At 47.1% G+C, this 26826-nt stretch overlaps 1 protein-coding gene across 1 annotated transcript in view; it reads left to right on the plus strand.

The window, feature by feature from the left end:
* Nucleotides 1-26826, plus strand: part of PLA2G15 (phospholipase A2 group XV) — a 159918-nt gene that overhangs the window by 14062 nt on the left and 119030 nt on the right. Inside the window, exon 2 of the mRNA XM_082271076.1 lies at nucleotides 6382-6538. Within this exon, the coding sequence (XP_082127202.1) occupies nucleotides 6382-6538 (157 nt within the window). The remainder of the gene's footprint in view (nucleotides 1-6381; nucleotides 6539-26826) is intronic.

Consider the following 26826-nt stretch of genomic DNA (forward strand, 5'->3'; position numbering starts at 1 on the left):
CGCTCAGATCACCACGACAGGGATTTGACCGGAAGTCAAAACCAGATACCCAGGGGCTGTTTTGATGCAAACAAGCAGAACTTCCACATTCCCCACAGTGTTAGCATGTTCTTCATACTGTTTAACTATAGTTTTTCTTAGTTTACTGTATACTAGATGTTTCTGTCATATCAGAATGTCCGTAAAGTTCGTCAGTAAAATTTTCATGTTTTGTCAGTAAAAAAAAAAAAATCATGGAAGGTTAGGTACCCTGGAAGCTGGCTTCTCTATGGGAGAGAAAGAATCGTGATTGATTGTTCCCGTAGGTAGGCTCAGCCATTAGACGTGGGGAAGGCCTGCAGGAGTTCCCCAGTCCAGCTGCAAAATGCTTCACAAATGTCTGTAGGTACAAAAAGTAACAGGGCAAAAGTAACTTTGCCCTTACAGTAGATACTGTAAAATAGTTCTAAGGAGGCAAACATGAAAACCAGGTACACACATGAGATACTGATATCAAAATTCTTTGTAATGAAATGGCGCAGTGGAACAAACCTAAAGCGGAACTTTTCTATGTATCTGTGTATCACAAACCTAAGGTTTTGCTTAGCATTGATGATGGCAAAATTGTAATAGCTAGACGACTGGTTTAGATATTCTCCAAAACTGCAGCTCTTGTGGAATGTTCCCAGTCTGCAGTGGTCGAAGGAGGATAAATCGGTTAACCAGTGATGGGGTCATGGGCAGCCAAGGTTCATTGATGTGTGCGGGGAGTGAAGGCTGCCCTGTGTAGTCCAATCCAATAGAAGAGCTACTGTAACTCAAATTGCTGAAAAGGTTTTAATGCTGGTTCCGATAGAAAGGTGTCAGAATACGCAGTGCATCATCGTTTGTTGCATAATGGACTGTGTAGCCACAGACTGATCACAATGGCTATGCTGACCCATGTCCAGTGCCTACAGTGGGCATGTGAACATCCGAACTTGACCAAGGGGCAATGGAAGAAGGTGGCCTGGTCTATTCAACAATTGTTTGAGTAGAGTTTGAAGTGTTGACTTGGCCTCCACATTTTCGAGATCTGAATCCAATCGAGCACCTTGCAACTCACAGGACTTAAAGAGGAGCTACAGGTCCCCCCCCCCCCCCCAAAAAAAAAAAAAAATTAAGTCAGCAACTACAAGTACTGTAGTTGCTGAGTTTTAATATAAAGACACTTACACGTCCAGGGATCCAGCGATGTCCTCACCCAAGCTGATTCTTCAATTGGCTTCCGGTGCAGGCTCCGGCATCGTAAGTAAGGGGGACCACAGCTGGTCTCATACTGCGCATGCGCGAGTCAGGATTTGCCTTGTGAATGGTCCCTTAGTCTTCTGGGACCTATGATGTGCCCAAGAAGGAGGGGGGCCTGAACTTCCGGCTCAGATCGCCGCAGCACATCTTGACTGGATGTGGGAATCGGTACCTGTCAAAATCAGTTACCTGCTCCCCCCTCCAAAGTGACAAATGTGGTGGAGGGGGGTAAGGCAAACACAAGTGGAACTTCCCCTTTTAGAGAAAGTTCTGCTTTAAAGGATCTGCTACTAACAGTTTGGTGCCAGATACCACCGCATACCTAGAGATGTTTAGTGGAGTCTGTGGCTCAACAGGTTATGGTGGGTGGTTATAATGGTATGGCTGATCAGTATAACTTTCTATCTATTTACAAAGGCTAGCAGCATAAGGATTACAAATATTTCATGTTGAGTGATAGTAAAGTTCTGCTTTGAGCTGGCCAAATGTGGTTTTCATTAGGAAAAGTCAAAAATCAAATGTTTAAAGCAAACAGTAATTGCAATACTTATTTCAATAATATTCATTTTGTCATCAAAGGTACTGAGAATTGTTTTCATACGAATGTTCGTAGAAAATTAATTTGAAAATCTACTAGTGTATGACCGCCCTTACTTTGTTTCCTTATCTATTGACGCTAGGCCTATAACTATGGCCAGATCTACATCCTTATTAACAGTCTACTCTGGTTATAGTTCTTCCTACATGTTATTCTTTTGGCGAGAGTCATCCAACCTAAGTGTTAATTTTCTCTTTTCACGTTTCATGCGAGAAACCTATCACTACAACTTTGTAGGAATACTTTGCATATTTTGTACATTGTATTGCCTATTTCTATTGCATCTTGGTACACATGCACCTGTATCTCCTGGTTATTTTTCTGAACAAACTCTACTCACTCCTATTGTACTTTTAACTATTTCAAACGCTAAATAAACGTATTTAAACATAAAAAACAGTGAGTTGGTGGTGATATAGCAGTTGATTTTTGTTCGGTCTTTAATTTTTTTTTATGCAGCTAAAGCACAAAGAGATCAGTAGTCCAGAAAGTATCTAATAAAAAAAAAAAATTCTTATTTCGCTAAAACGCCATTAGGCAAATTCCAGTTAGCAATTAATAATAGAAAAATCACTCACGCCACTAAATAATAATGAAAATTGTGTTATAAGGGGAAATTGCTGCTGCTTCTCAACTTATTTCTCTAAATCAACAAAAACACTAACCTGAAGATAAGTGGAATACACTTTTGGAATACAATTTTGTGCAAATATATATATATATATATATAATATATATATATATATATATATTAAATAAAATCAGTGCAGAATAATGTCAAAAAATATAACTGGTAATAAACACAAAATGTGGAACAAAATTTAATAATATGTATCATGTAGGTAATGTGAGAAATGCAATCAAATAGAATATTTTTACAGAATATCAAAATAACCAAAAACCTTAGATTGTAAGCTCCTTGAGGGCAGGGACTGATGTGAATGTGCAATGTATATGTAAAGTGCTGTGTAAATTGACAGCTCTATATAAGAACCTGAAATAAATAAATAAAACCAAAACCCATAACTTCTGGAATGTGATTAATAACTTCTCGTGAGCTCACCAAATATGGAAACAAAATTTGACAGATTTGACACGTGACCTCTCTCAGCCAACAGATGTTCACAACACAATGTTAAAGCGGAGTTCTGGCCTCAAATTTTTCTTGGATAAAAATACCCCCGGTACAGTCGGGGGTAGTGCATTTTAGCAACGATAGCCTCTGAACTGTCCCTGTTTTCTCTTACCTTTTAGGTACTAAAAATACTTACCTTGAAAATGTCTTGTCCAGCTCTGCCATCTCCGGTGTGGGCAGCTGAAGCCAGAGCATCCTCTTCGGTGACATCGGAGTCCCAGAATGCCCTGCATCGGCCCTGCTTGTCACTTCCGGTGCAGGCGCGTCATGTCATCCCTGCACAGCTTCTGGGCATGCCCAGAAGCTGTTCAACAGGGAATAACGTGCCTGAACCGGAAGTGACGAGCAGGGCCGGTGCAGGCGCATTGACTCCTGTGAGCGATGACGTTCGGCTCCCAGGAGTCAATGCAAGCAGGAAGAGGCGGCGCGGGCCGCGGCCAAAGAGGAAGGAAGGTAAGTATATTTTCTTTACTAACAAGGTAAGTAAATAAAAAAATTGAAATTATCCAATTCTTTTTCAGCTACATTAAAGCAAGTGGATGGTGTAAAGTCGATTTTGAGGCCGGAACTCCGCTTTCAAAAAAATGCATGGACAAAAAATTGTTACACCATACACCAAGACTTGCTAGAAGTCCAGATTGCTTTTGGTAAAATAAACTTCTATTTAGTTAATTTATTTTAATAATACATCACAACTGCACCATTTACTATGGGCTAAAATCAGCCTCAAGATGATATAATACACACGTATGTATACATTTCCAAGATTAAAAAAAATAGACCAGTCATACTGCAGTTAGAATGATCTAAATTCAAATCTTGATGCTATAGGGATAATAATGGTTCAGTCAGATGTATATGACAAAATGAATTGCCTGTAGAAAATATAGAAATGTATACTTTACCAAAAACTTCTATGTCTGTTGTCTGGGATGTCACTATTATTAGCTTGCCTCAGCTTCCAAAGTCTCCCATCAGTGTGTCAGAACCTCATCAGAGCATCTTGCTTCTTTCCTGATCTTTTCAATTCTCTCCTGTCTCTTGCTTACACTAAACATTTATCCTATGGGAATGCGGGCGTGGATTTTGTTTTTCACATGAAGATACATCAGATAGCGGCTCATCCTCTATATGGCTTTACCTTGTCATATCAATAGCGGGCACTATCCCTCTATATAACAAATAATATTTGGGGAAAATGGTTTAATTCAAGTATTTTCTCAAAGATAACCTTCTGACCTAAGCCTTGGAGAAAAACTTAAATCCTATGGATGCTTACCCCCCCCCCCCATGTCACTTTACTGTCAAAAATACAGACTCTCCCAAAATATATATTACCTGTATAGGATTTCAGACCACTGCAATTAACATTCCTTATATGTGAAGTAACTTAAAAATGGAATAGCACTTCGCTCTTTAAAAAAAAAAAAAAAAAAAAATGGTATACATATCAAAATATTCTATATGTTTGAAGCTTATACCTACTATATCAGTGATAATGCGCGTATAATTCAAGGAGTACCTCCCCCCAATATATAATGAATATCGGTTGAATATTATAACAGTGAATATATATATATATATATATATATATATATATATATATATATATAAAAAACGTTCCTAGAATGTATTCAATTAAGTAGGCTAATACAATTACTTCAAATAATAATAATGTTTTCTCAAGCAGATTTTTAAATGAGCCCTAAAAAAATGAAACATTCTGATCTCTTGTTCATTGTTGAAATCCAGACAAGAATGACATCACTCTCATTATAACCTAGTCTGGCACCATGGCTAGTCCTTATCTCGGGGTGTTGTTTTGGCCCCTTTATTTATTGGCTTGAGAAGGTCTTTGCTGAGACTCTTAAGATTTTCTTTAAGAATCTTTACCCAAGGACAATGAACTTACATTCGCCTCATGACAAAATGGCTGCCGGGATGCCCATATAACAATATGTATAAAATAATATGTATGGGCCTTGTATGATTCCTTTTAGCCCCAATAGTTCTGACACATTAATGGCTGTATGTTATTTTGAGGGGACAGCACATTTATACTGTTATACAAGCTGTATACTCTACTTTACATTGTAGCAAAGTTTCAATTCTTTAGTGTTGTCACATGAAAAGGTATAATAAAATATTTACAAAAATGTGAGGGGTGTACTCACTTTTGTGAGATACTGTACATATCCGCAAAGATGCTAAAGTAGCTTTACTGCACTGGCTGATACATAGATTGTTCTCTTACCAACAAAAGTTGGCGTCTTACCTATTTATAGCTGCTGATTGCTAGAGCCTGAAAGAAACCCTCTGTTCCGTTTTGCCATGGTAAAGAGTATTTTGACTGACTTCATGATCAATGAAAAAATGTCTAGCATCCTTCATGATTCTCGCTCCAAATTTATTAGTGTGGTCATTTTGGTGGTCTAAGGCTCCATTCACACCTGGGCGTTTTGGAAAGTTTTTGGAGCTGAAAAACACTCAAAAATGCCCAACAAGTAAAACCCCATTCATTTCAATGGCCCCTGTTCACATCTGAGCGTTTTAACGCCTGAAGCAAAACGCCTGTAGCTGAAAAAAGTACATGAGCTTCTTTTTGGGCTGATTACCAGCGTTTTTGATAGATGTCAATGCCTGCCTCAAAAAACGCCTGAAAATCACTATAAAATCGCAGTAGAAAACGCAGTATGAATGCAGCCTTATGCTCTACCCACCCTGCATCCAGACAATTTGGGTCTTTCGTAATGTCCACTATGTAATTCCCCCTCACTTGCAGGATTTCTTCTCTTCCACCCCTCCCCCCCACTCCCTTTTTCCTTTCTTTTCCTCTCTTTCTCCGGTTTCCTTCTTTTTGATGCTGAGGCTGGACACTTGGCCGCCCTCGGTCCTCCCTTACTATCGTGCAACCCTATGTCCCTGGACCTAGGGCATTTTTGTTGACTTAAATTTATTGCTGCCAGGTCAAACTTTTCTCACTGAGCCTTTCTACTGGATAAGCTCCCTCGTATCCCTCTCCGCTTCTCGTCACTCATCCAGACACCCTGGTGGGGGTGTCCAGTAGACCTATACACTCTTTCTCTTGATGCAAACTTGTGCACCTGACACATGGGCTCCCTTTATTGGCCCTCGGGCCCAGGCGACTTATATGGACCTGGTGCTTGCAACCCTAGGTTACTAAGTGGACATTCATTTTTAAAAAAGTTAACTGCTCTTATGATTTCATGCCTATGTCTTGATGTTATGTCTGATATGTTGTACTCCTGCATAGGTGAACAGTCGTTACGCTTTTTTTTTTTTTTTTATTCTTTTTTGCAATAAAACTATTGTATCAGAAAATACAAGACTAGTATTAATTACATTTTCCTTTATTACTTAGTTCCTGGCGACCTAGGAAACCAGCTGGAAGCCAAGTTGAATAAACCATCGGTTGTACATTACATGTGTTCCAAGAAAACCGATTACTACTTCACTCTTTGGCTAAACCTGGAGCTTTTGTTGCCCCTTGTAATTGATTGCTGGATTGATAACATAAGGTGAGATTAAATTAAGGGTATTGAATATTTAAAATCTATATATTTTAAATTTGTTTGCTGGCTTATAATGTATCGATGCAATATTTACTATTGTTCCACCTTTTTTATTTTATTTTTTATTTTATTAGTCCAGCATTTTTTACAGTATTAGTTTTATGGATATATTTTTCATTTGTGTATTCATTTTTTATTTACTTCGTATTTATGTACATGGGGTTGTACAATTTCCAGTTAGTTGTTATGACGACTGCAAACCTTGTATCCCAGTCACCCAGCCATCTTCTGCATTGTGCAGGACTGAACTGTCAAACTGATAGTTCAGTCTTGAAACTATATACGTAAATCAGGGCTTTATCTATGAGACCTTCAGCTTTTCGCTCCACTGTCAGTGTGACAGCATCCCACTCTGTAAACAGAGCACAGCACCTGGCTGTCACAAAACTCTGATTACAATAGTTGGTTTCAGTCATAAATATAGTTATGTTTGTTCATAACTTACTTTCATGGTAAAACAAAACTAAAGTTGATTTAACCACTTACCCACTGGGCACTTAAACCCCCTTCCTAACCAGACCAATTTTCAGCTTTCAGTGCTCTCACATTTTGAATGACAATTACTCAGTCATGCAACACTGTCCCCATATGAAATTTTCATCCTTTTTTACACAAACAGAGCTTTCTTTTGGTGGTATTTAAACATAATTGGGTTTTTTATTTTTTGCGCTATAAATGAAAAAAGACCGAAAATTTTGTAAAAAAAAAAAAAAAAAAAAAATGCATTTTTCTTCGTTTTGGTTTTAAATTTTGCAAATTTGGTCATTTTTCTTCATAAATTTTTACTAAAATTTATACTGCTACATATCTTTAGTAAAAATAACCCAAATAAGTATACATTTTTTGGTCTTTGTGAAGGTTATTGAGTCTACAAGCTAAGGTGCCAATCATTGAAAATTGATCACACCTAAAGTACTGACATCTCATTTCTTGAGACCCTAACAAGTCAGGACAGTACAAATACCCCCCAAATGACCCCTTTTTGGAAAGTAGACATTCCAGGCTATTTAGTAAGAGGCATGGTGAGTTTTTTGAAGTTTTAATTTTTCCCACAATTCTTTGCAAAATGAAGATTTTTAAAAAATATATATATATTTTTCACAAAATGGTCATATTACAAAGTTATTTTTTACACACTGTATAGGCATAATTGCAACTACACCCCAAAATACATTCTGCTACTCCTCCTGAGTATGGCGATACCACATGTGTGACACTTTTCCACAGCCTGACCACATACAGAGGCCCAACATCCAAGGAGCACCGTCAGGCGTTCTGGAAGCAAAAATTACACATATAATTTTCTGACGACTTATCACACTTTTGAAAGTCCTGGAGCACCTGGACAATGGAATTACCCACAAAATGACCCCATTTTAGAAAGAAAACATCCAACACATGATCTAGAAAGCATAATGAGTCTTTTGAACATGTCATTTTTTTCCACAAGTTTTTGGAAAATGTGGAAAGAAAACCAAAACGCATTTTCTCTTACGTCCTCCGACAGTCGCCGCCACTTCATATTCATCACTAATGGGGTTATTGACCTTTGCTCCGCAGGAGTAGCTAGGCAACAAAATAGTTAATATCAAAGCTTTTAGCATATCCCACCCCTAGGGGGTGGTCCCCTCAGTCAATACCTCCCTGCTTCCTGCATTCCCAACTCAGTTTCTAATGCCTAGCTTAGGAGTAGGCTGGCTGTTCCTGTGCTGGGGCTCTCAGTCTCGGCTTCTTTTCTCTTTTTGATTTTATTTGGAGTTTTTTTCTCTTTCTTTTACTTAGCTGTTTATTTTCAGCATTAGTTAGCTTCTTCTGATGAAGATGATCGTGCGGAGCTGGGTCTCAGACTGGCCACCCTGGATCCCAGGGCTCAGGGCCAGGGGCTTCCCAGCCTGTCATCGAGTGTTCAGCACAGGTTTCCCTGGCACATTGAACGACCCATCCCTGTTCGCTGCAGGGATGCTATCTGTGAGGTGGCTACCTCACTGGACGCCATTGCGGTTTCGCACCGCAGTTCCATTGCGTCACGGCTGCGACACTCCCTGTCCTCAGTACAGCGGTTTGGTCGCTGGAGCAGGCTCCCCACGCTATCCGGACTGGTAAGTGTATCTCTATGTGGGGACCTGTCTATTGGGTGTCAGTCTGGGACTGTGTGACCCTGCATGTCTGTGTGGCTGCTGAGCTCCCTGTCAGTCCCTGTGTGGAATTACTGCCTGTGTGTGGGCTGCGAGGGGGGGGGGGGGGGCTCTCCTGCTCTGCTGAGTGCATACACCAAGCAGTCTGGTTTTGGACATGCTGTGCGGTGATCGCTGCGGCGATCCGCCATTTTTTTGCGGCAGAATGATGGTGGCCGGTCCTGTGTGGTAAGGCGCGGCGTTTTGGCGCCAAACGCCGCCATTTTGGCGGCGATCGATCAGGCCACATGTCGGCGCCATTTTCTATTTGCCTATGAAGTCCTCAGCCGAGCGGCCATGTTTGTGTAGCCTTACATAGGCTTTACAGGGGCGGTCAGTCATTGCATCACTTCCTTTTGCTCTGGGACAGCGATCGGTGGCAGCAGCCTGTGTGATCTCTCCAGGTTTTTACCTTTCCATTTTCCTGTATTCCTTGCCTAGTTTTCTTATCCCTGTGGGGGTCGGTGTATCCAGTGGGTGCGGTGGGCTACGCTCGCCGCGATCTTAAAGGGGCAGTACTCCTTTTTTTCCTAATACTACTGGGGCATGGATTCTCAGGATTGCAAGTTTCCTCCCGCCTTGGTGGGGGGCCAAGGGGCTGCTGCTTCCCCCGAGGGGGCTGATCTGGCTACTATTGTGGCAAATTTGGCTGCTCAGGTGCAGATGCTGGTGGCTGATCGATCCACAAAACGGCCCAGAGTGTCTATTTCCTCTGATTCAGAGGGCGATGGGGCTGCTATGGCTGGAGTGCCCTTCTCAGGGTCTCACTCATCTCTAGACCTTGTGGGGTCTGAGGGGGAGGCTGAGGTGGAAGGGGTTGATAATTCTCCCCCTGGCTCGTCTGAAGAGCTTGCACTCATGGATGAGTTGGTTGCTTCTATCAAGCAAACGCTGCATTTGCAGGATGAACCATGTCCTCCTGTTTTGATGTCCTCTTATGGGATGCAAAGGAAACGCAAAACATCGCAGGTTTTTCCTTGCTCTACGGAATTTCAGCACGCGGTTGATGAGCAATGGCGCAATTTAAAAAAGCCTTTTGCTGTGCCGAGTAGGTTCAAGCTGCGTTATCCATTTACACCCGCCACTGATGAGTGCTGGTGTGTGCCGCCTCAGGTGGATCATGCAGTGGCGATTTTAAATAAATCCACTGCGATCCCTGCTGAGGATACCCCGGTGTTCCGGGACCCTACGGACCGGAGATTGGAGTCTCTGGCCCGTCATTCTTATACGGTTGCTGGCTCTATGCTGAAGCCGATTTTTGCTTCCATTATGGCAGCCCAGGCGATTGCGGATTGGACGCAAGTGCTCAGGCGCACCCTGGTGGCTGACTCTGCCCTGCCGACAACTTTGGCTATGGTGGATCAGATTCATCAGTGTGTCATGTATTTGTGTGATGCGGACTTAGATTAGGTCCCTTTGGCTGCGCGTCTTTCAAGTGTGGCGGTATTGAACCGTTGCCTGATATGGCTGAAATGTTGGTCTGTTGACCAATCTTCTCGCAAGACTTTAGCTAATTTGCCCTACGCGGGATCTCGCCTTTTTGGCGAATCTTTGGATACTCTGATAAAGGGTATTTCTGGGGTTAAGAGCACTCTCTTGCCCCAGACTCACAAGAATAAGTTTGTTCGTGGTAAGAAGAATTCCTCGTTTAGACCCTCTCAGGGGTCCTTTCGTGCCTTTCGGTCACACTATAAGGGCAAGCCCTTCAAGGGCCAAGGCTCCCAGAAGAAGCCGATGGACAGGTAAGCAGAAGTCCGGCCAGTCCGGGTCCGCTGCCCATAACAATACGGCCTGAAGGGACGCCCTCACCCAGTTCTGGGGTGGGGGGACGTTTGCTCGGTTTTCTTCAACCCTGGCTGGACCGCATTCGGGACAGGTGGGTTCAGGAAATCGTTCGATCTGGTTACAAGATCGAGTTTCTCTCTTGGCCGGCGGGCAGATTTTTCCCCTCAAACCTTCAGCTGACTCCGGAGCGCTTGCGGGATCTGCACCTGGCGGTGCGGGACCTGCGGGCCCAGGGAGTGGTTGTTCCGGTGCCTCATCGGGACAGATTTCGGGGGTTCTATTCCAATCTGTTCACTGTGCCCAGAAAGGAGGGCAAGGTACGTCCGATTCTGGACTTGAAAGCTCTGAACCACTTTGCGGGTTCGCAAGTTTCGCATGGAATCCCTGCGCTCGGTGGTGGCTGCCCTGGTTCCGGGGGAATTCATGGCCTCCATCGATTTGAAGGATGCGTATCTTCACATTCCAATTTTCGAGGGTCACCAGAGGTACCTTCGATTCACCATTGCGGAGGATCACTACCAATTTGTGGCGTTACCCTTCGGTCTCGCTTCGGCTCCGCGGGTTTTCAACAAGGTGCTTGCGCCGGTCCTGGCTTTACTGAGAGCCCAGGGCATCTCTGTCTTTGGGGTATCCGGACGATATCTTGATTCGGTCTGCGACCAGTCAGGGCCTGGTGAACGACCTGTCCATCACGATGCAGACTCTGCAGGAGTTCGGTTGGACGATAAATTTCCCAAAGTCAACGTTGTGTCCGTCCGTCCGTTCGTCTTCCCTACCTGGGAATGATACTGGACTCTGTTTAAGCGAAGGTCTTCCTGCCGGAAGACAAGCTCCGGACACTTCAGGACGAGGTCAGGTCCCTCAGGGACAATCAGTGCTCTTCCCTCCGGACGTGTATGAGGTGTCTGGGATTGATGGTCTCGGCTTTCGAGGCGATTCCCTTCGCCCAGTTTCACACACGGGATCTTCAGGCGGAGGTCCTGGCCAAGTGGGACGGGCGTCCGCAATCTCTGGATCTGCGGATTTCGTTGAGCCGCCTCTCCCGAAGGGGTCTTTTGTGGTGGCTCCAGTCCCCGGCGGTGTCGGGGGGCAAGTCTTTTCGTCCTTTGTCGTGGACGGTGATCACCATGGATGCCAGCCTGTCGGGCTGGGGTAGTGTCCTGGGCGTTCTGTCCGCCCAGGGAACTTGGTCGGGGGAGGAATCCTCCCTTCCGATCAACATTCTGGAATTGCGAGCAATACATCTCTGCCTTCTGCGTTTTACTGACAGGCTTCAAGGCCGTCCGGTTCGGGTGCAGACGGACAATGCCACAGCGGTGGCCTACATCAACCACCAAGGGGGCACCAGGAGTGCCCGCGCGGCTCGGGAAGTGGCCGACATTCTGTCTTGGGCCGAGACGCACGTCCCGGCGATAACGGCGGTTCACATTCCGGGAGTGGAGAACTGGCAGGCGGATTATCTGAGTCGCCAGACCCTGGACCAGGGAGAATGGTCCCTTCACCCGGATGTCTTTCAGATGCTGTGCGCGAAGTGGGGGTCCCCAGATGTGGACCTGTTCGCGTCTCGTCTAAACAACAAGGTGGAAAGGTTCGTAGCAAGGACGCGCGATCCTCGGGCAGACGCCTCAGACGCGTTAGTGACGTCCTGGAGTCAGTATCGTCTGATGTATGCCTTTCCGCCGATTCAGCTGCTGTCCAGGTTCCTTCGCAGGTTGGCCTCGGAACCGCGCACAGTGATTCTGGTGGCACCGGACTGGCCTCGCCGGTCTTGGTACGTAGACCGCGTGAATCTGGCGGTCGACGCTCCGTGGTGTCTGCCTCTTCGAGAAGATCTCCTGTCTCAAGGACCGATCTTCCATCCTGCTTTACAGTCGCTGGCTTTAACGGCCTGGCTGTTGAAAGCCAGGTCCTGAAGGATAGGGGTCTCTCCCCTGAGGTCATTCCCACTTTGATCAAGGCTAGAAAAGCCTCTTCGGGGAAGATTTACTACCGTACTTGGAAGGCGTATTTTGCCTGGTGTGAGTCCAGGGGGTATTCCCCTCGCTCGTACTCGGTATCGAGAGTGTTGGCTTTCCTCCAAACTGGAGTGGACCAGCGTTTGGCGTTGGCCACGATTAAGGGTCAGATTTCTCTATCGCTCATTGACAGATGTAGTCTTCTTGATTCTCAAGAGCTGGGTTATGTTGTCTCCGCAGGAGTAGGACTAGGCAGAATGACAAAACGTTCTGGCTCCACCCTAGGGGGCAGTCCCTGAGGGTATATCCTCCCTCTCTCTGCTACAGGGAATCAGTTTTTTTCTGTCTAGTCAGGAGTAAGGACCTAAGTTCCTTGCTGGGATCTTTTGGTCCTGGCAAGACTTTTTTTCTTTAAGAAAGACATTTTTTAGGTAGTTTTCTCCAGTGTTTTTTTCCTGTGAGATCTTCAAGCAAAAATGCCGGACTGGGCGACACTTGTGGTCACCCCAGCCGGCCTACGAGCGCGTGCAGACCAGGCATTGCGCTTGGTCGGCCGCGACATATTCAAGTAAGTATGCGGGGCCGGGCGACGGGCTGGATGTGAGATCCAGTGGTCACCCCGGTTTCTGCCTAAAAGCGCGTGCAGACCAGTGCGCTGAGTCGGCCGCGACGGAGTCCCAGTAAAGGGACTGACTTTGCGAGTTAAAAGCTCGCTTGGACGCCAGGACCAGAGAGTCCAGGCGTCCACAAACCCCCACCTCGGTGGAGAGGGTATTATGAAGAGAGGGTGCCTGTCGGTTCGGTATGGTGAGTAAAACGTTCCCTTTTTTTCCTCATTTATGAGGCAGTATATATTATGGGCCCCTCCATATATGGTCAGTATATATCTGACACTTACAAGTCCCCCTTGTAATACAGCATGTGTTTGTGGGAAGTGGACTTGGTTCAAGAGCTAACACTCTACCCAGCAGACTGTAACATTACAGCAAACATAGGAGGTATAATCCTACCTTATGTGCAGTGTATCTCGGTAGATCCATATGTCACCTCTCAGCAGAGTGCAGGTGGATGTGCTGGGAAGACGATATCGGCGGTCCGCCGCCATTTTGCCGTAGACCGAATGCATGTATGTCCTTAGGTCACGCCGGCCGCCATGTTTTTGGAGTCTTATGTCTCTTCTATGGGGGCGGCCATGTTTTGTGAGCCCAGCTTCCTCGTGGAGGGCTGGGAACGCCGGAAGGCGTACACAGGGGGCGGAGCCACGCCTTCTGCCCGGGAAAAAGCAAACAGCTCCTTCCAGTCTGTGTAAGACAGACGCTGGCTGCAGTTTGTTGGAAACTGCACTGCATCGGTTGGTGAGCCTTGGGGGTCCCTCTCTCTCTCTCTCTGGGATCGAGAAGCAGGTACTCTGAGGGGCGCTATTGCGCTAGGGGGAGACACACAAAAGAAAAAAAAAAAAAGTTTTTTGTTTATTGCTGGCAAAAGTGTCCTGTATTAACATGGACCCTGCCACTCATGTATCTCCTCCGGATCCCCTCGAGGGGTCTGCGGGATCCTCCAGCACCCCATTGACAATTGAATCTTTGTCAGCCATTATGGAAACTTTTGTGTCCCGGGTGGAAGTGGCTTGTCAGGGACAGGGCGCAAGAAAGCGACCCCCGCCTAACCCCTTATTATCTGAAACCTCGGATTCAGACTCTGAGCCTATTTCTGCAGTTGCAGGTACTTCATCTGGTATTGGTGTCTCGGGTCCTGTCTCTTCAGACAGTGAGGAGGATGTTTCGGCATCTGCCATAGCCCGAGAGGAAGCGTTGGTAAACGCACTCATTGTATCTGTTCAAGAGACTTTAAGGTTACAGGGTATTCCATCAGAAATAGCTGAAACTGAGATCCCTTTTGGGACTAAAAGGGACTAAAAAGCGCATCAAAGTGGCAAAGGTTTTTCCATTGCCCAAATGTTTTGGCAATCCAATCGATGAAGAATGGCGTCTGCCAAAACGCACTTTTAATATTTCCAAACGCATTGACAGGCGTTATCCGTTTGAGGAAACCCTTATTAAGAAATGGACAGAACCACCTGTGGTGGATTCACCAATTGCTAGATTGAATAAAGCCACGGTTATTCCTTTAGAAGACGCTCCGTCTTTTAAAGATCCAGTGGATCGCAAGATAGAAGCTATGTCTCGCACCATGTTTTCCTTGATTGGATCAGCTTTCAGGCCAATAATTGCTATTGGTCTGGTTTCGCAGGCTGTAACTGAATGGACCAAGTGGTTACGCCGGGACTTAGAAGAAGTCCCTCAGGCGGTATCAGATTTGTTGGAACAAATGATACAGGGGTTACAGTTTGTATGTGATGCGGCGTTAGACGCCACTCCATTAATGGCGCGAGCATCAGTCTCAGCAGTGGTTCTCAGGCGTACACTGTGGCTAAAAGGTTGGATAGCCGACCAAGGTTCCAAAAAAGCATTGGCTAATATCCCCTTTTCAGGAGAACGTCTATTTGGAGCCAACTTAGATGAGATCATTAAGGATCTCACCGGTGGAAAAAGCACCTTTTTACCGCAAAATTTTAAAGGTAGAGGAACTCGTCAAAGACGAGGGCCTTCTTTTTCTGCTCACAAGAGGTTTTTTCGTCCAGCGGGTGAAAAAACTAAGTCCTCCAAGGTTCCTACAGGAGGCGTCAGGGGTCGTTGGTCGGGCAAGCAAAAGCCCGCCCCCTCCAGACCTGAAGATAAACCATCCAAAGCCTGAAGGTGCGCCCCCACCCATAACTGGGGTGGGGGGACGTCTTCGCCGGTTCCCGGATCCATGGCTTTCCAGAATCCCGGAAAAATGGGTTTGCGAAGTCATAAAGTCAGGGTACAAGATCGAGTTTCGATCTCTCCCACCGGCGCGATTCTTCCCTTCCAATATCCGACTATCTCCGGATCGTCTAGAAGATCTGCGGAGAGCAGTCACAGATCTACTACAACAAGGAGTGGTAGTCCACGTTCCTTGGACAGAACGGTTTCAAGGGTTTTATTCAAACCTGTTTACAATACCCAGGAAAGAGGGCAAAGTGCGTCCAATTCTGGACTTAAGAGCACTCAATTCTTTCGTCAACATAAGAAGATTCAGAATGGAGTCCATTCGCACGGTAGCAGCCTTCCTGCATCCAGGGGATGTCCTAGCGTCCATAGATATCAAGGACGCCTATCTTCACATTCCCATTTTCGCAGGACATCAGCGTTTTCTACGCTTTTCCGTAGAGGAGAACCACTATCAGTTTGTGGCGTTACCTTTCGGTCTCGCCACGGCTCCGCGGGTCTTCACAAAAGTGTTGGCCCCAATGTTGGCACTTCTGCGCCAAAGAGGTATATCGATTCTAGGTTACCTAGACGATCTTCTGCTTCATGCAGATTCTCCTCAGACCTTGCTACAAAACATAGAAATTACTATGATTTCTTTACAGAAATTCGGGTGGCTGGTGAACCAGCAAAAGTCTTTTCTGGTTCCCACCCAGAGGCTCGAATATCTGGGTCTAATTCTAGACACAGTCAGGACAAGAGTGTTTCTTCCGGTAGGGAAACTTCGAAAGATTCAATCAGCAGTCCAGTTGTTACTGTCCAACAGCTGGTCTTCCCTTCGGACTTGCATGAGGGTTCTGGGGTTGATGGTGGCTTCATTCGAAGCAGTCCCATTTGCCCAGTCCCATACCCGAATTCTTCAGCAAGAGATTCTCCTCAGATGGAATCGGAATCCGGAATCCCTGGACAATCAGATACGATTGAGCAAACAGACCAGAGAGTCTCTGGTTTGGTGGCTTCGGTCTCCAATGCTCAGCCAGGGAAAGTCATTTCTGCCAATATATTGGACGATAGTGACCACGGATGCCAGTCTATCCGGATGGGGAGGAATTCTCGGTCAATTATCTGCCCAGGGACTTTGGTCCCCGGAAGAATCCAGATTACCGATAAATGTATTGGAACTGAGAGCGATCAGACTTTGTCTGATTCACTGGACCGAGCAGCTCCAGGGCAGCCCGGTTCGGATCCAGTCGGACAATGCCACGGCCGTGGCTTATGTCAATCACCAGGGGGGCACCAAGAGTGTCCGAGCGGCCAAAGAAGTGGCTTGCATTCTTCGCTGGGCGGAACGATTTGTTCCAGCAATCTCTGCGGTGTTCATTCCGGGGGTGGAGAATTGGCAGGCAGATTATCTCAGCCGTCAGACCCTGGATCAGGGGGAATGGTCCCTCCATCCAGACGTTTTCCACCAGTTGTGCCTACGGTGGGGCACCCCGGATGTGGATCTGTTGGCATCACGATTCAACAGGAAAGTTCAGAGATTCGTGGCTCGCTCCCGCGATCCTCTAGCAGAAACCGCAGACGCACTGATCGCCCCGTGGGGGCAATACCAGCTAATATATGCCTTCCCTCCTCTCGCGTTACTGCCAAGACTTCTTCGCAGGGTAGAGGAGGAAGGAATCCCAGTAATCCTGGTAGCTCCGGACTGGCCTCGTCGAGCTTGGTACGCCGACATGGTCAGACTGGTGGCGGACGTCCCATGGAGACTTCCTCTCAGGGAGGATCTACTGTCTCAGGGACCGATCTTCCATCCTGCTTTACGATCGCTGGCTTTAACGGCCTGGCTATTGAGACCCAGGTGCTGAAGGACAAAGGTTTGTCAGCTTCAGTTATTCCTACTCTAGTTGAAGCAAGGAAAGCGACTTCCAGAAAGATTTATCATCGCACATGGAAGTCCTACATTGCATGGTGTGAACCTTTGGGGTTCCGTCCTCGGTCTTATTCAATTAGTCGAATATTGGCTTTTCTGCAACAAGGGGTTGAGCAGAAACTGGCCTTGAGTACTATCAAGGGTCAGGTCTCAGCATTAGCCATCTTCTTTCAGAAGCCTTTGGCTACTCATTCCTTGGTGCGGAATTTCATCCAGGGGGTGCGACATCTGGCTCCGCCAGTGCACGCGCCGTTACCCCCCTAGGATCTTAATTTAGTGTTGTCGGTTCTTCAGAAACCTCCCTTTGAAGATATTAGGGAGATTCCTCTACCCACGTTGTCCCAGAAGGTGGCCTTCTTGGTGGCTATTACTTCTGCACGCAGGGTGTCAGAACTGGCCGCATTATCTTGTCGTTCACCATATCTGGTGGTTCATAGAGATAAGGTGGTTCTTCGTCCGAATCCATCCTTCCTACCAAAAGTAGTTTCAGAATTTCATCTGAATGAAGAAATTGTATTACCTTCCCTGTGTCCTAAGCCCAGTCATCCTCGGGAATTTGCTTTGCACTCCTTGGATGTGGTCCGGGCGATCAGGGTATACTTGAAAACGACAGACTCGTTTCGCAAGACGGATTCACTTTTGTGATCCCAGATGGACCCAAAAAGGGGTTGCCTGCATCTGCCGCGACCATTTCCAGATGGATCAGACAGACGGTAGTGCAGGCTTATTCTATTAAGGGTCGGGAGCCCCCGTTCCCTGTTAAGGCGCACTCCACTCGGGCACTTAGTGCGTCATGGGCCTTTCGCCATCAGGCGTCAGTGGTCCAGGTGTGCAAGGCGGCTACCTGGTCGTCGGTGCATACCTTCTCTAAACATTATAAAGTTGATGTAATGGCATCGTCTGATGCCTCATTTGGCCGCAAGGTTTTGCAGGCCGCAATTTGAGGAGACCAGTGGTCTACCTCGAGGGTTTTTTCCGTTGGAAAATTTTTCTTTAGTCTCATTCTTTGTTTATAATGAGCCTTTAAAACTTCTAGTTTGGCACCGGTTGGGCCTACTAGATTGGATTTGATTTTGTCAATCCCACCCCTCATTTGTGGCGCTGCTTCTGGATGTCCCAGCTCTTGAGAATCAAGAAGACTACGTCTGTCAATGAGCGATAGAGAAAAATGGATTTTTGTAAGAACTTACCGTAAAATCCTTTTCTCTTAAGCTCATTGACAGACGTAGTACCCGCCCCTCTATCATTGAGTTGGGTTGGGTTAATTTCTCTGTACTGCTTTAAACAGAACTGATTCCCTGTAGCAGAGAGAGGGAGGATATACCCTCAGGGACTGCCCCCTAGGGTGGAGCCAGAACGTTTTGTCATTCTGCCTAGTCCTACTCCTGCGGAGACAACATAACCCAGCTCTTGAGAATCAAGAAGACTACGTCTGTCGATGAGCTTAAGAGAAAAGGATTTTACGGTAAGTTCTTACAAAAATCAATTTTTCTGCGCTGGCCGTTCTTTTTCAACGCCCTGTGGCGTCTTAATTCTTTGGTTAGCACCTTTGTTCAAGGGGTGCGTCACTTGGCTCTTCCTCGGAGGAATCCTTTACCTCCATGGGACTTGAACCTTGTTCTGTCCGTATTGCAACATGCTCCCTTTGAGAAGCTCAGGGAGATCTCGTTGTCTCTCTTGTCTAAGAAGGTTGCCTTTTTGGTGGCAATCACTTCGGCTCACAGGGTATCGGAGCTGGCGGCCTTGTCCTGCAGCTCTCCCTACTTGGTGATTCACCTGGATAAGGTGGTCTTACGACCTAACCCTTCTTTTCTTCCGAAGAGGATCTCGGAATTTCACCTCAATGAGGACATTGTCTTGCCTTCGCTTTGTGCGAAACCTAAGCATCCAAGGGAGGTGGCTTTGCATTCCTTGGATGTTGTTAGGGCGATCAGGGTTTACCTGTCATCGACAAAATCCTTTCGCAAGTCGGATTCTCTTTTTTGTTCTTCCAGAGGGTCCTCGGAAGGGCATGGCAGCGTCGGCTGCGACCATCGCCAAATGGATCAGACATACCATTGTGCAAGCCTATGCTTTGAAGGGGAAGGTTCCCCCTTTCCCTGTGAAGGCGCACTCTACCAGGTCTCTGAGTATGTCTTGGGCCTATCGTCTTCAGGCTTCTGTGGCCCAGGTGTGTAAGGCGGCGACTGGTCGTCAGTTCACACCTTCTCAAAATTCTACAAGGTGGATGTTCAGGCATCGGCGGATGCTTCCTTTGGCCGCAAGGTTCTTAGTGCGGCAGTGCCTTAGGGCCCCTTGTTTTGGGTCCTTGGCTGTTGGGATGTATTTATCCCTAGGTTACTTGTTTTCCTGGGTTGTTGCTTCTGTTGAGCACGTTTTTTTCCTGTTGCCCAGTTGGTTCTCTTACCTTGGTAAGGTTCTTTTCTCTGATGTGGGTACTGCGTTGCTTTAGGCGCGGCTGCTTTTTTTTTCCCACCCCTCATGTTTACACTGCTATGGGACGTCCCCATTAGTGATGAATATGAAGTGGCGGCGACTGTCGGAGGACATAAGAGAAAACTGAATTTTTGTAAGATCTTACCTGTAAAATTCCTTTCTCTGAGTCCTCCGACAGTCGCCGCCCCCGGCCCTCTTTTGGGGTTTGTTTATGTACTCTACTGCTATGCTACTGAAACTGAGTTGGGAATGCAGGAAGCAGGGAGGTATTGACTGAGGGGACCACCCCCTAGGGGTGGGATATGCTAAAAGCTTTGATATTAACTATTTTGTTGCCTAGCTACTCCTGCGGAGCAAAGGTCAATAACTCCATTAGTGATGAATATGAAGTGGCGGCGACTGTCGGAGGACTCAGAGAAAGGAATTTTACAGGTAAGATCTTACAAAAATTCCGTTTTTTTTTTTTACACAAAGTTATCCATTTATTAGACATTTCTAACACATAGCATGTACATAGCAAAAATGACACCCCAAAATACATTCTGCCACTCCTCCTGAGTATGGCGATACCACATATGTGACACTTTTCCACAGCCTGGCCACATACAGAGGCCCAACATGCAGGGAGCACGGTCATTTCCAGACTTCCCATTACTATTTTGTGAGACACTGTAGGGCACTGGTAAGCATTGTAGTGGCACTGATGTGGCATGGATGTGGCCCGGATGAGCACTGATGTGGAATGGATGTGGCATTGATGAGCACTGATGTGGAATGGATGTGGCACTGATGAGCACTGATGTGGCATGGATGCGGCACTGATGAGCACTGACGTGGCATGGATGTGGCACTGATGAGCACTGACGTGGCATGGATGTGGCACTGATGAGCACTGATGTGGCATGGATTAGCCCTGACTTGCCATTAATGTGGCACGGATAAGCACTGACGTGGCATGGATAAGACACAGATGAGCACCCTGACGTGGCATGGATGTGACCCAGATGAGCAGTGACATGGCATGGATGTGGCACGGATGAGCACTGACGTGGCACGGATGAGCACTGACGTGGCATGGATGTGGCACGGATGAGCACTGACGTGGCATGGATGTGGCACGGATGAGCACTGACGTGGCATGGATGTGGCACGGATGAGCACTGACGTGTCATGGATTAGCACTGACGTGGCGCGGATGACCACTGACGTGGCACCGATGAGCACTGACGTGGCATTGATGTGGCACAGATGAGCACGGATGTGGCATGAATGAGCACCGACATGGCATGGATGAGCACTGACATGGCATGGATGTGGCACGGATGAGCACTGACGTGGCATGGATGTGGCACAGATGAGCACTGACATGGCATGGATGTGGCACGGATGTGCACTGATGTGGCATGGATGAGCACTGACATGGCATGGATCAGCACTAAGGTGGCATTGATGTGGCACGGATGAGCACTGAGGTGGCATGGATGTGGCACGGATGAAGACTGACGTGGCATGGATGAACACAGATGTGGGATGGATGTGGCATGGATGAGCACTGAGACAGCATGGGCAGGCACAGATGTCGCACAGATGAGGCATGGATGAGCACGGATGAGGCATTGATGAGCATGGATGTGGCACGGATGAGCACTGAGGGGGCATGGATGTGGCATTGATGAGCACTGAGGTGGCATGGGTGGGCACGGATGTGACACGGGTGATGCATGGATGAGGCACGGATGATGCATGGATGGTACACGGCTGAGGCACTGATGGGGCACGAATGAGGCACGGATGAGACACTAATTGGGCACAGTTGAGGCAGAGGAGGCGTGCAGCTGCAGTTTCTCTCCTCTCCTCGCACGCTGTACCGATTGCTGTGTACAGCGTCCGAGGAGAGGAGAGAAATGAACCGGACATGCGCCGGTTTGTTGTGACGTGATCGCTCCGTCATTGGACGGAGCGATCACGTGGTAAAGGACCGCTCTCATTGGCCATTTACCACGATCCGTGATGCGTCGGGTCCCCTGGACCCGGCGAGCGCGGACACTCCCGTGTGCATGCCCCAGGGGGCGCGCGGGAGCGCGATTCTGGGAGGACGTTCAGGAACACCCTCCCAGAACTATACAACCACTTTGCGCCCGTATTTTTACAATGGGCCGGTCGGAAAATGGTTAAAAAAAAAAATTACGAACAGGCAGGCTCTTTATTGCAGAAGAGACATGTCCGCTCAGTTTACATTTTCAACATGATGCTAGCGTGCTAGGATGAATGATTCCTGTGCACACCATTCTAGGTGGCTCAACACCTGCACCCAAAAGAATCCAAGGAGAAGACTCCAGAAAGGGACCTCATGAGCGCTGGACCATTGAAGTAGAGATAGGTTATCCTGATTTTAGGTCTGCTTTAATAAAAAAAAAGTAATGTTCAAAAGGAAGAACTGACATTACCAACTCTTAGCTTCCTGACACAGAAAACTGTACATGCTATAGTGTAAAAACTTGGGTGGCATACCTAGCGCCTGGGCAATCCAATCCCCCTTTTTTTTTTTTTTCCATCTTGTGGCAAATTGTGGGTGTGGCCAAATTGCAATAAGTAAACTAAATATAGAAATGGGATTTTCAGTAGGGATGCACCAAAATGAAAATTCTGGGCCGAAACAGAAACTGAAAATTCAGGATGGCCTTGGCCGAAAACCGAAACCGAAAATGACTTTCAATAGACCCACCTATAGGGGGCTGTCCCTCTGGTCCAATACCCCCTTGCTAGCAGCATTCCCAATTCAGTTTGTCTTTTGCCTAGTTAGGAGTAGGCAGGCTTCCCTTAGCTGGGACTACAGTCTCAGCCTTTTTTTCTTCTGTTTTCTTCATTTTTTATTTCTGCTAAGTGTGTTTTTCTTTACACTGATAGCTGTTTTATTTGTTCCTGCGCTTAGTTTGTCAGGCTTCGGAAGACTACAGCGTTTGCGGAGCTGGGAATCGGACTGGTTATCCTAGAGCCTTAAGGAATCCTAGCCCGCCATCGAACGTTTAGCAGGCTATGTGTACGCCCAGGCCTCGCAAACGACCTGTCCCTGTCCTCAGGGACAATGCCTGCGGAGTGGCTACTTCGCTAGGATGTCTCAACTGTGGTACGCCGTGTGTTGCTAGCGTCCGGTTTGGCTGACGGCACCCCCACCCGGGGTGGCAGGCTTCCCGTCTCACAGCGGCACCCATGCTTTTCGCTGGATTGGTGAGTACCATGCTACCCCTCTGTCTATATCTGTCGGGGGGTGTATGTAGGGCCTCTGTTATGGGGATGGCAGTCTGTTTGGAGCCTGTGATATCCCTCTCATATATAACAAAAAACTATCAGCGCAAAACCAAATATGTGATATAACACTCAAAATAGGTAAAAACACTGTGCGTGAATAATGTACTGAAAAAGTGCTTGAATATCACTGTGCATAAAACATATATAGCCGGCAGCATACACCAATCGTGTTCACATCCCACAATAGATCAAAATAAATACAAAAAATGTGCTGCGCCAGACGTGCATCAATAAACATAAATGATGTTAATATATCTGAAGTCCATACAAGCTGTGATTGTGCTCAAAATCCAATAAATGTGCATTAGTGTCCCAAGTGTCACTCAAGAGATGTTCGGCGTCGGTCACGCAAGAGTGACACACGCTATTATTGCCATAACAGCAGACGCGGTGAAGTGCCCTGTACATGAGTAAACTTCTATTTTCCTCAATAAAGCCTGATTGTTGAAACGGAGAGCACTATATTTTCCCTTTTTTATATTTTGCATCGCATGTCCCGTGTCTTGAGACCTCCGGAGGTGAGAGGCTGGAGTGTCTTTCCAGGAGTCTGATATCCTCAGTATATGCTTTTGCTGGCCCGTCTGGGTCCTTTTTGGAGGTGAGAGGCCAATCTAGCAGGTGGAGGGATTTCACAGATTGGTGTGCACTTTTCACCAGATTGCATTTCTGATTTGGACACTTGGACACTGATGCACATTTATTGGATTTTGAGCACAATCACAGCTTGTATGGACTTCAGATATATTAACATAATTTATGTTTATTGGTGCACGTCTGGCGCAGCACATTTTTTGTATTTATTTTGATATCCCCCTCTGTATGTATGGTTCCTGTGTGTCCCTCACGGTCTCTGCGGGGGTGCTATTGCGGTCATGCCTTGGTGTGGGGGGTTTGCGGGGGTCCCGAAGTCCCTTGGTAGTGCTTGTGCAACGTTTGGGGGTACAGACGTGTGTGGGGCCCGCAGCGGTGTAAAAGCTGCGGGGCCGCCATTTTGGGTGTAGGCAGGCTGTTCGGCTTCATGTGAGGGCAGCAGCCTTTTTCCCTGTAATGAGTTGGCGCCCTTTCGGGCGCCATCTTCAGTGTGGCAATGTTTGTTCCCATGTGCTCGGCGGCCATTTTCCCAGAGCCTCCCCCATTGACTTACATTGGCAACCATTTTCCTTTGGCTGAGTACCATGTTCGGCCTCTAGCGGCGTGACATCATTTTTTCTCTCCAAGCATTCAGATTGAGCTAGCAGCGCGGTTTGTATGAATACAATTCTGGGGGGCTTTTCTGCTGTTTTTCTGGGATAATATCTTTGCTGGCAGTTATATTCTTTTCAGTGTTTAGTAGCACAGGCTACCTCATTGCGGTGCTTTGCAGGGGGAACCGCCGCTATCGCTGATTTAAAGGGCCAGCGCCATAACATTTCGAAGTGTGTTTTTATGGAGTCCCAGGAAAGCAAATTCCCCCCAGCTCTGGTGGAGGGTTCAGGTACTCCTGAATCCTCTGCGATGGGCTCCCTTACTGCTGCATTTTCGACTTTAGTGTCTAAAGTGGATTTGTTGATGTCGGAGAGGGCTTCTAGGAAAAGACCCAGGCTTTCTCAATCTTCTGATTCAGAGCTAGATATGGTTGCCATGGACAGTGTACCCCCTAAGGGGTCTCAGTCGGAAGGGGAGGTGGAGGAGGAGGGGGGAGGACTCCCCCTCCGGGTCGGCCAGGGAAGGTGCTGCAATGTCTGTGCTCATTAGTTCTGTTAAAGATACGCTGCATTTGGAGGATGAGCCCCACCCGCCGGGTAAGCGGCCTTCCTTTGGGACCCGCAGAACCCAGAAGTCGGTTCAGGTATCTCCCTGTCCCGCTGAGTTTCACGAAAACAGTGAATGAGTAATGGCGCAATTTAAAGCGCAATTTTGTGGTGCCTAAGCGGTTCCAGTACCGTTATCCTTTTGGGTCTCCGACGGATTTGCGCTGGACTGTGGCCCCTAAGGTGGATCACTCGGTATCCAGGTTAAACAAGGCCACTCTGATGCCCACGGAGGATTCTCCGGTGTTTAGGGACCCGGCGGATGAACGGGTGGAATCTCTTACCCGCCACTCCTATATGGTGGCGGGTTTCTTGCTGAAACCCATGTTCGCCTCACTTATGGTCTCTCAGGCTGTTGTGGAGTGGACTAAGGTGCTCAGACGCACCCTTGTGGCTGATTCCGCCCCTCCTGCTACTCTGGAGATGGTGGACCAAATTATTCAGGCTGTTTTATACCTGTGTGACGCGACCTTGGATGAGGCCCCTTTAGTCTCACGCTTATCTGCAGTCGCAGTGATAATCCGTCGCATTGTGTGGTTAAAAAGCTGGTCGGCTGACCAGACTTCCAGGAAGACGGTATCTGACATCCCTTATGCAGGGAATCGCCTTTTTGGGGACTCCCTGGACGAGTTGGTTAAGGGGGTCACTGGAGGTAAAAGCACACTGCTGCCCCAGGTGTCCAAGGGTAAGCTTTGCCGTGGTAAGCGGGGCCCTTCCTTCAAACCTAACCAGGGGTCCTTTCGTGCCTTTAAGGCACAAGACAAGGGCAAATCCTTCAAGGCCTCTGGTGGCCAGAAGAAGCCTTGGGCGGGCAAGTCAAAGCCTTGGGCGGGCAAGTCAACAGCTGCCCGCTCTAACACGGCGACCCAGTCCCCCTCAACCCGATGGGGCGCCCTCATCCGTTTCAGGGGTGGGGGGACGTCTGCGCTGTTTTCCCGAACCTTGGCTGGCCAAAATTCAGGACAGGTGGTTTCAGGAACTCATTCGGTCGGGATACAAGATCGAATTTCGATCACGCCCAGCAGACAAGATTCTTTCCCTCAAATCTTCATTTGACCCCAGACCGTTTCCAAGATCTCCAACGGGCGGTTCAGGATCTCCTCGCCCAGGGGGTGATCGTCCCGGTGCCACATCGGGACAGGTTTTGGGGTTTTTTACTCAAATCTGTTCACGGTGCCCAGAAAGGAGGGCAGGGTGCGTTCCGATTCTGGACTTAAAGTTTCGGAACCACTTCATGCGGGTTCAAAAGTTCCGCATGGAATCCCTTCGATCGGTAGTGGCCTCCCTGAGCCCGGGAGATTTCCTGGCTTCCATCGACCTCAAGGATGCGTATTTACACATCCCCATTTACGAGGGTCATCAGAGGTACCTCCGATTCGCACTTGCGGAGGAGCACTATCAGTTCGTGGCATTGCCTTTTGGTCTCGCTTCGGCTCCAAGGGTGTTTACCAAAGTGTTGTCTTCTGTCCTGGCCCTGTTGCGGGCGCAGGGGATTGCAATCCTGGGGTATCTGGGGGATCTCCTGTTAAGTGAAGAAAAAGGGGGAAGTGCTTGGCGCTGTCAAAATGTACGTGAAATAGTAAAGATGCTTCTCTCAATGGTGGGAGATAATGAATAGTATAAATATCACAAATATTATGCACAGATAAGAAATGCAGTAGGTAAATAAATAAGTTAGTTCATAAATGTTCAAAGGGTAAAATACAAGGATATAGTGTAAAACTTAGAATCTAAAAGCCAATATTAAATGCATACATAAATTGATAGTGACATAAAAATTCATAAAAAATACTGCAATAAAAAGGGGGTGCCCTTCAAGTGAAGGTGACGTAGGGAAAATATATATAAATATATAATTAAAGTGCAGTGAGTGGTTGAAATAGCGAACCAATCGATAGTGGTAGAAAGTATGATTAAAAAATGAGTAAATATATATTAATTAGGGTGATTCGAGTGACCAAAGAGTGGCGTGCTCAAAAAAGTGGTCTGAATCCCAAAAGGGGAAGAGAGTGTCCAGTGGGGTCCCCCAAGCTCACAGTGGGTGAACCAAAAAAAGAGAAAAAAAT

This window comes from Pelophylax lessonae (assembly GCF_965119305.1).
Source record: "Pelophylax lessonae genome assembly, chromosome: 10".
Classification (NCBI taxonomy): domain Eukaryota; kingdom Metazoa; phylum Chordata; class Amphibia; order Anura; family Ranidae; genus Pelophylax; species Pelophylax lessonae.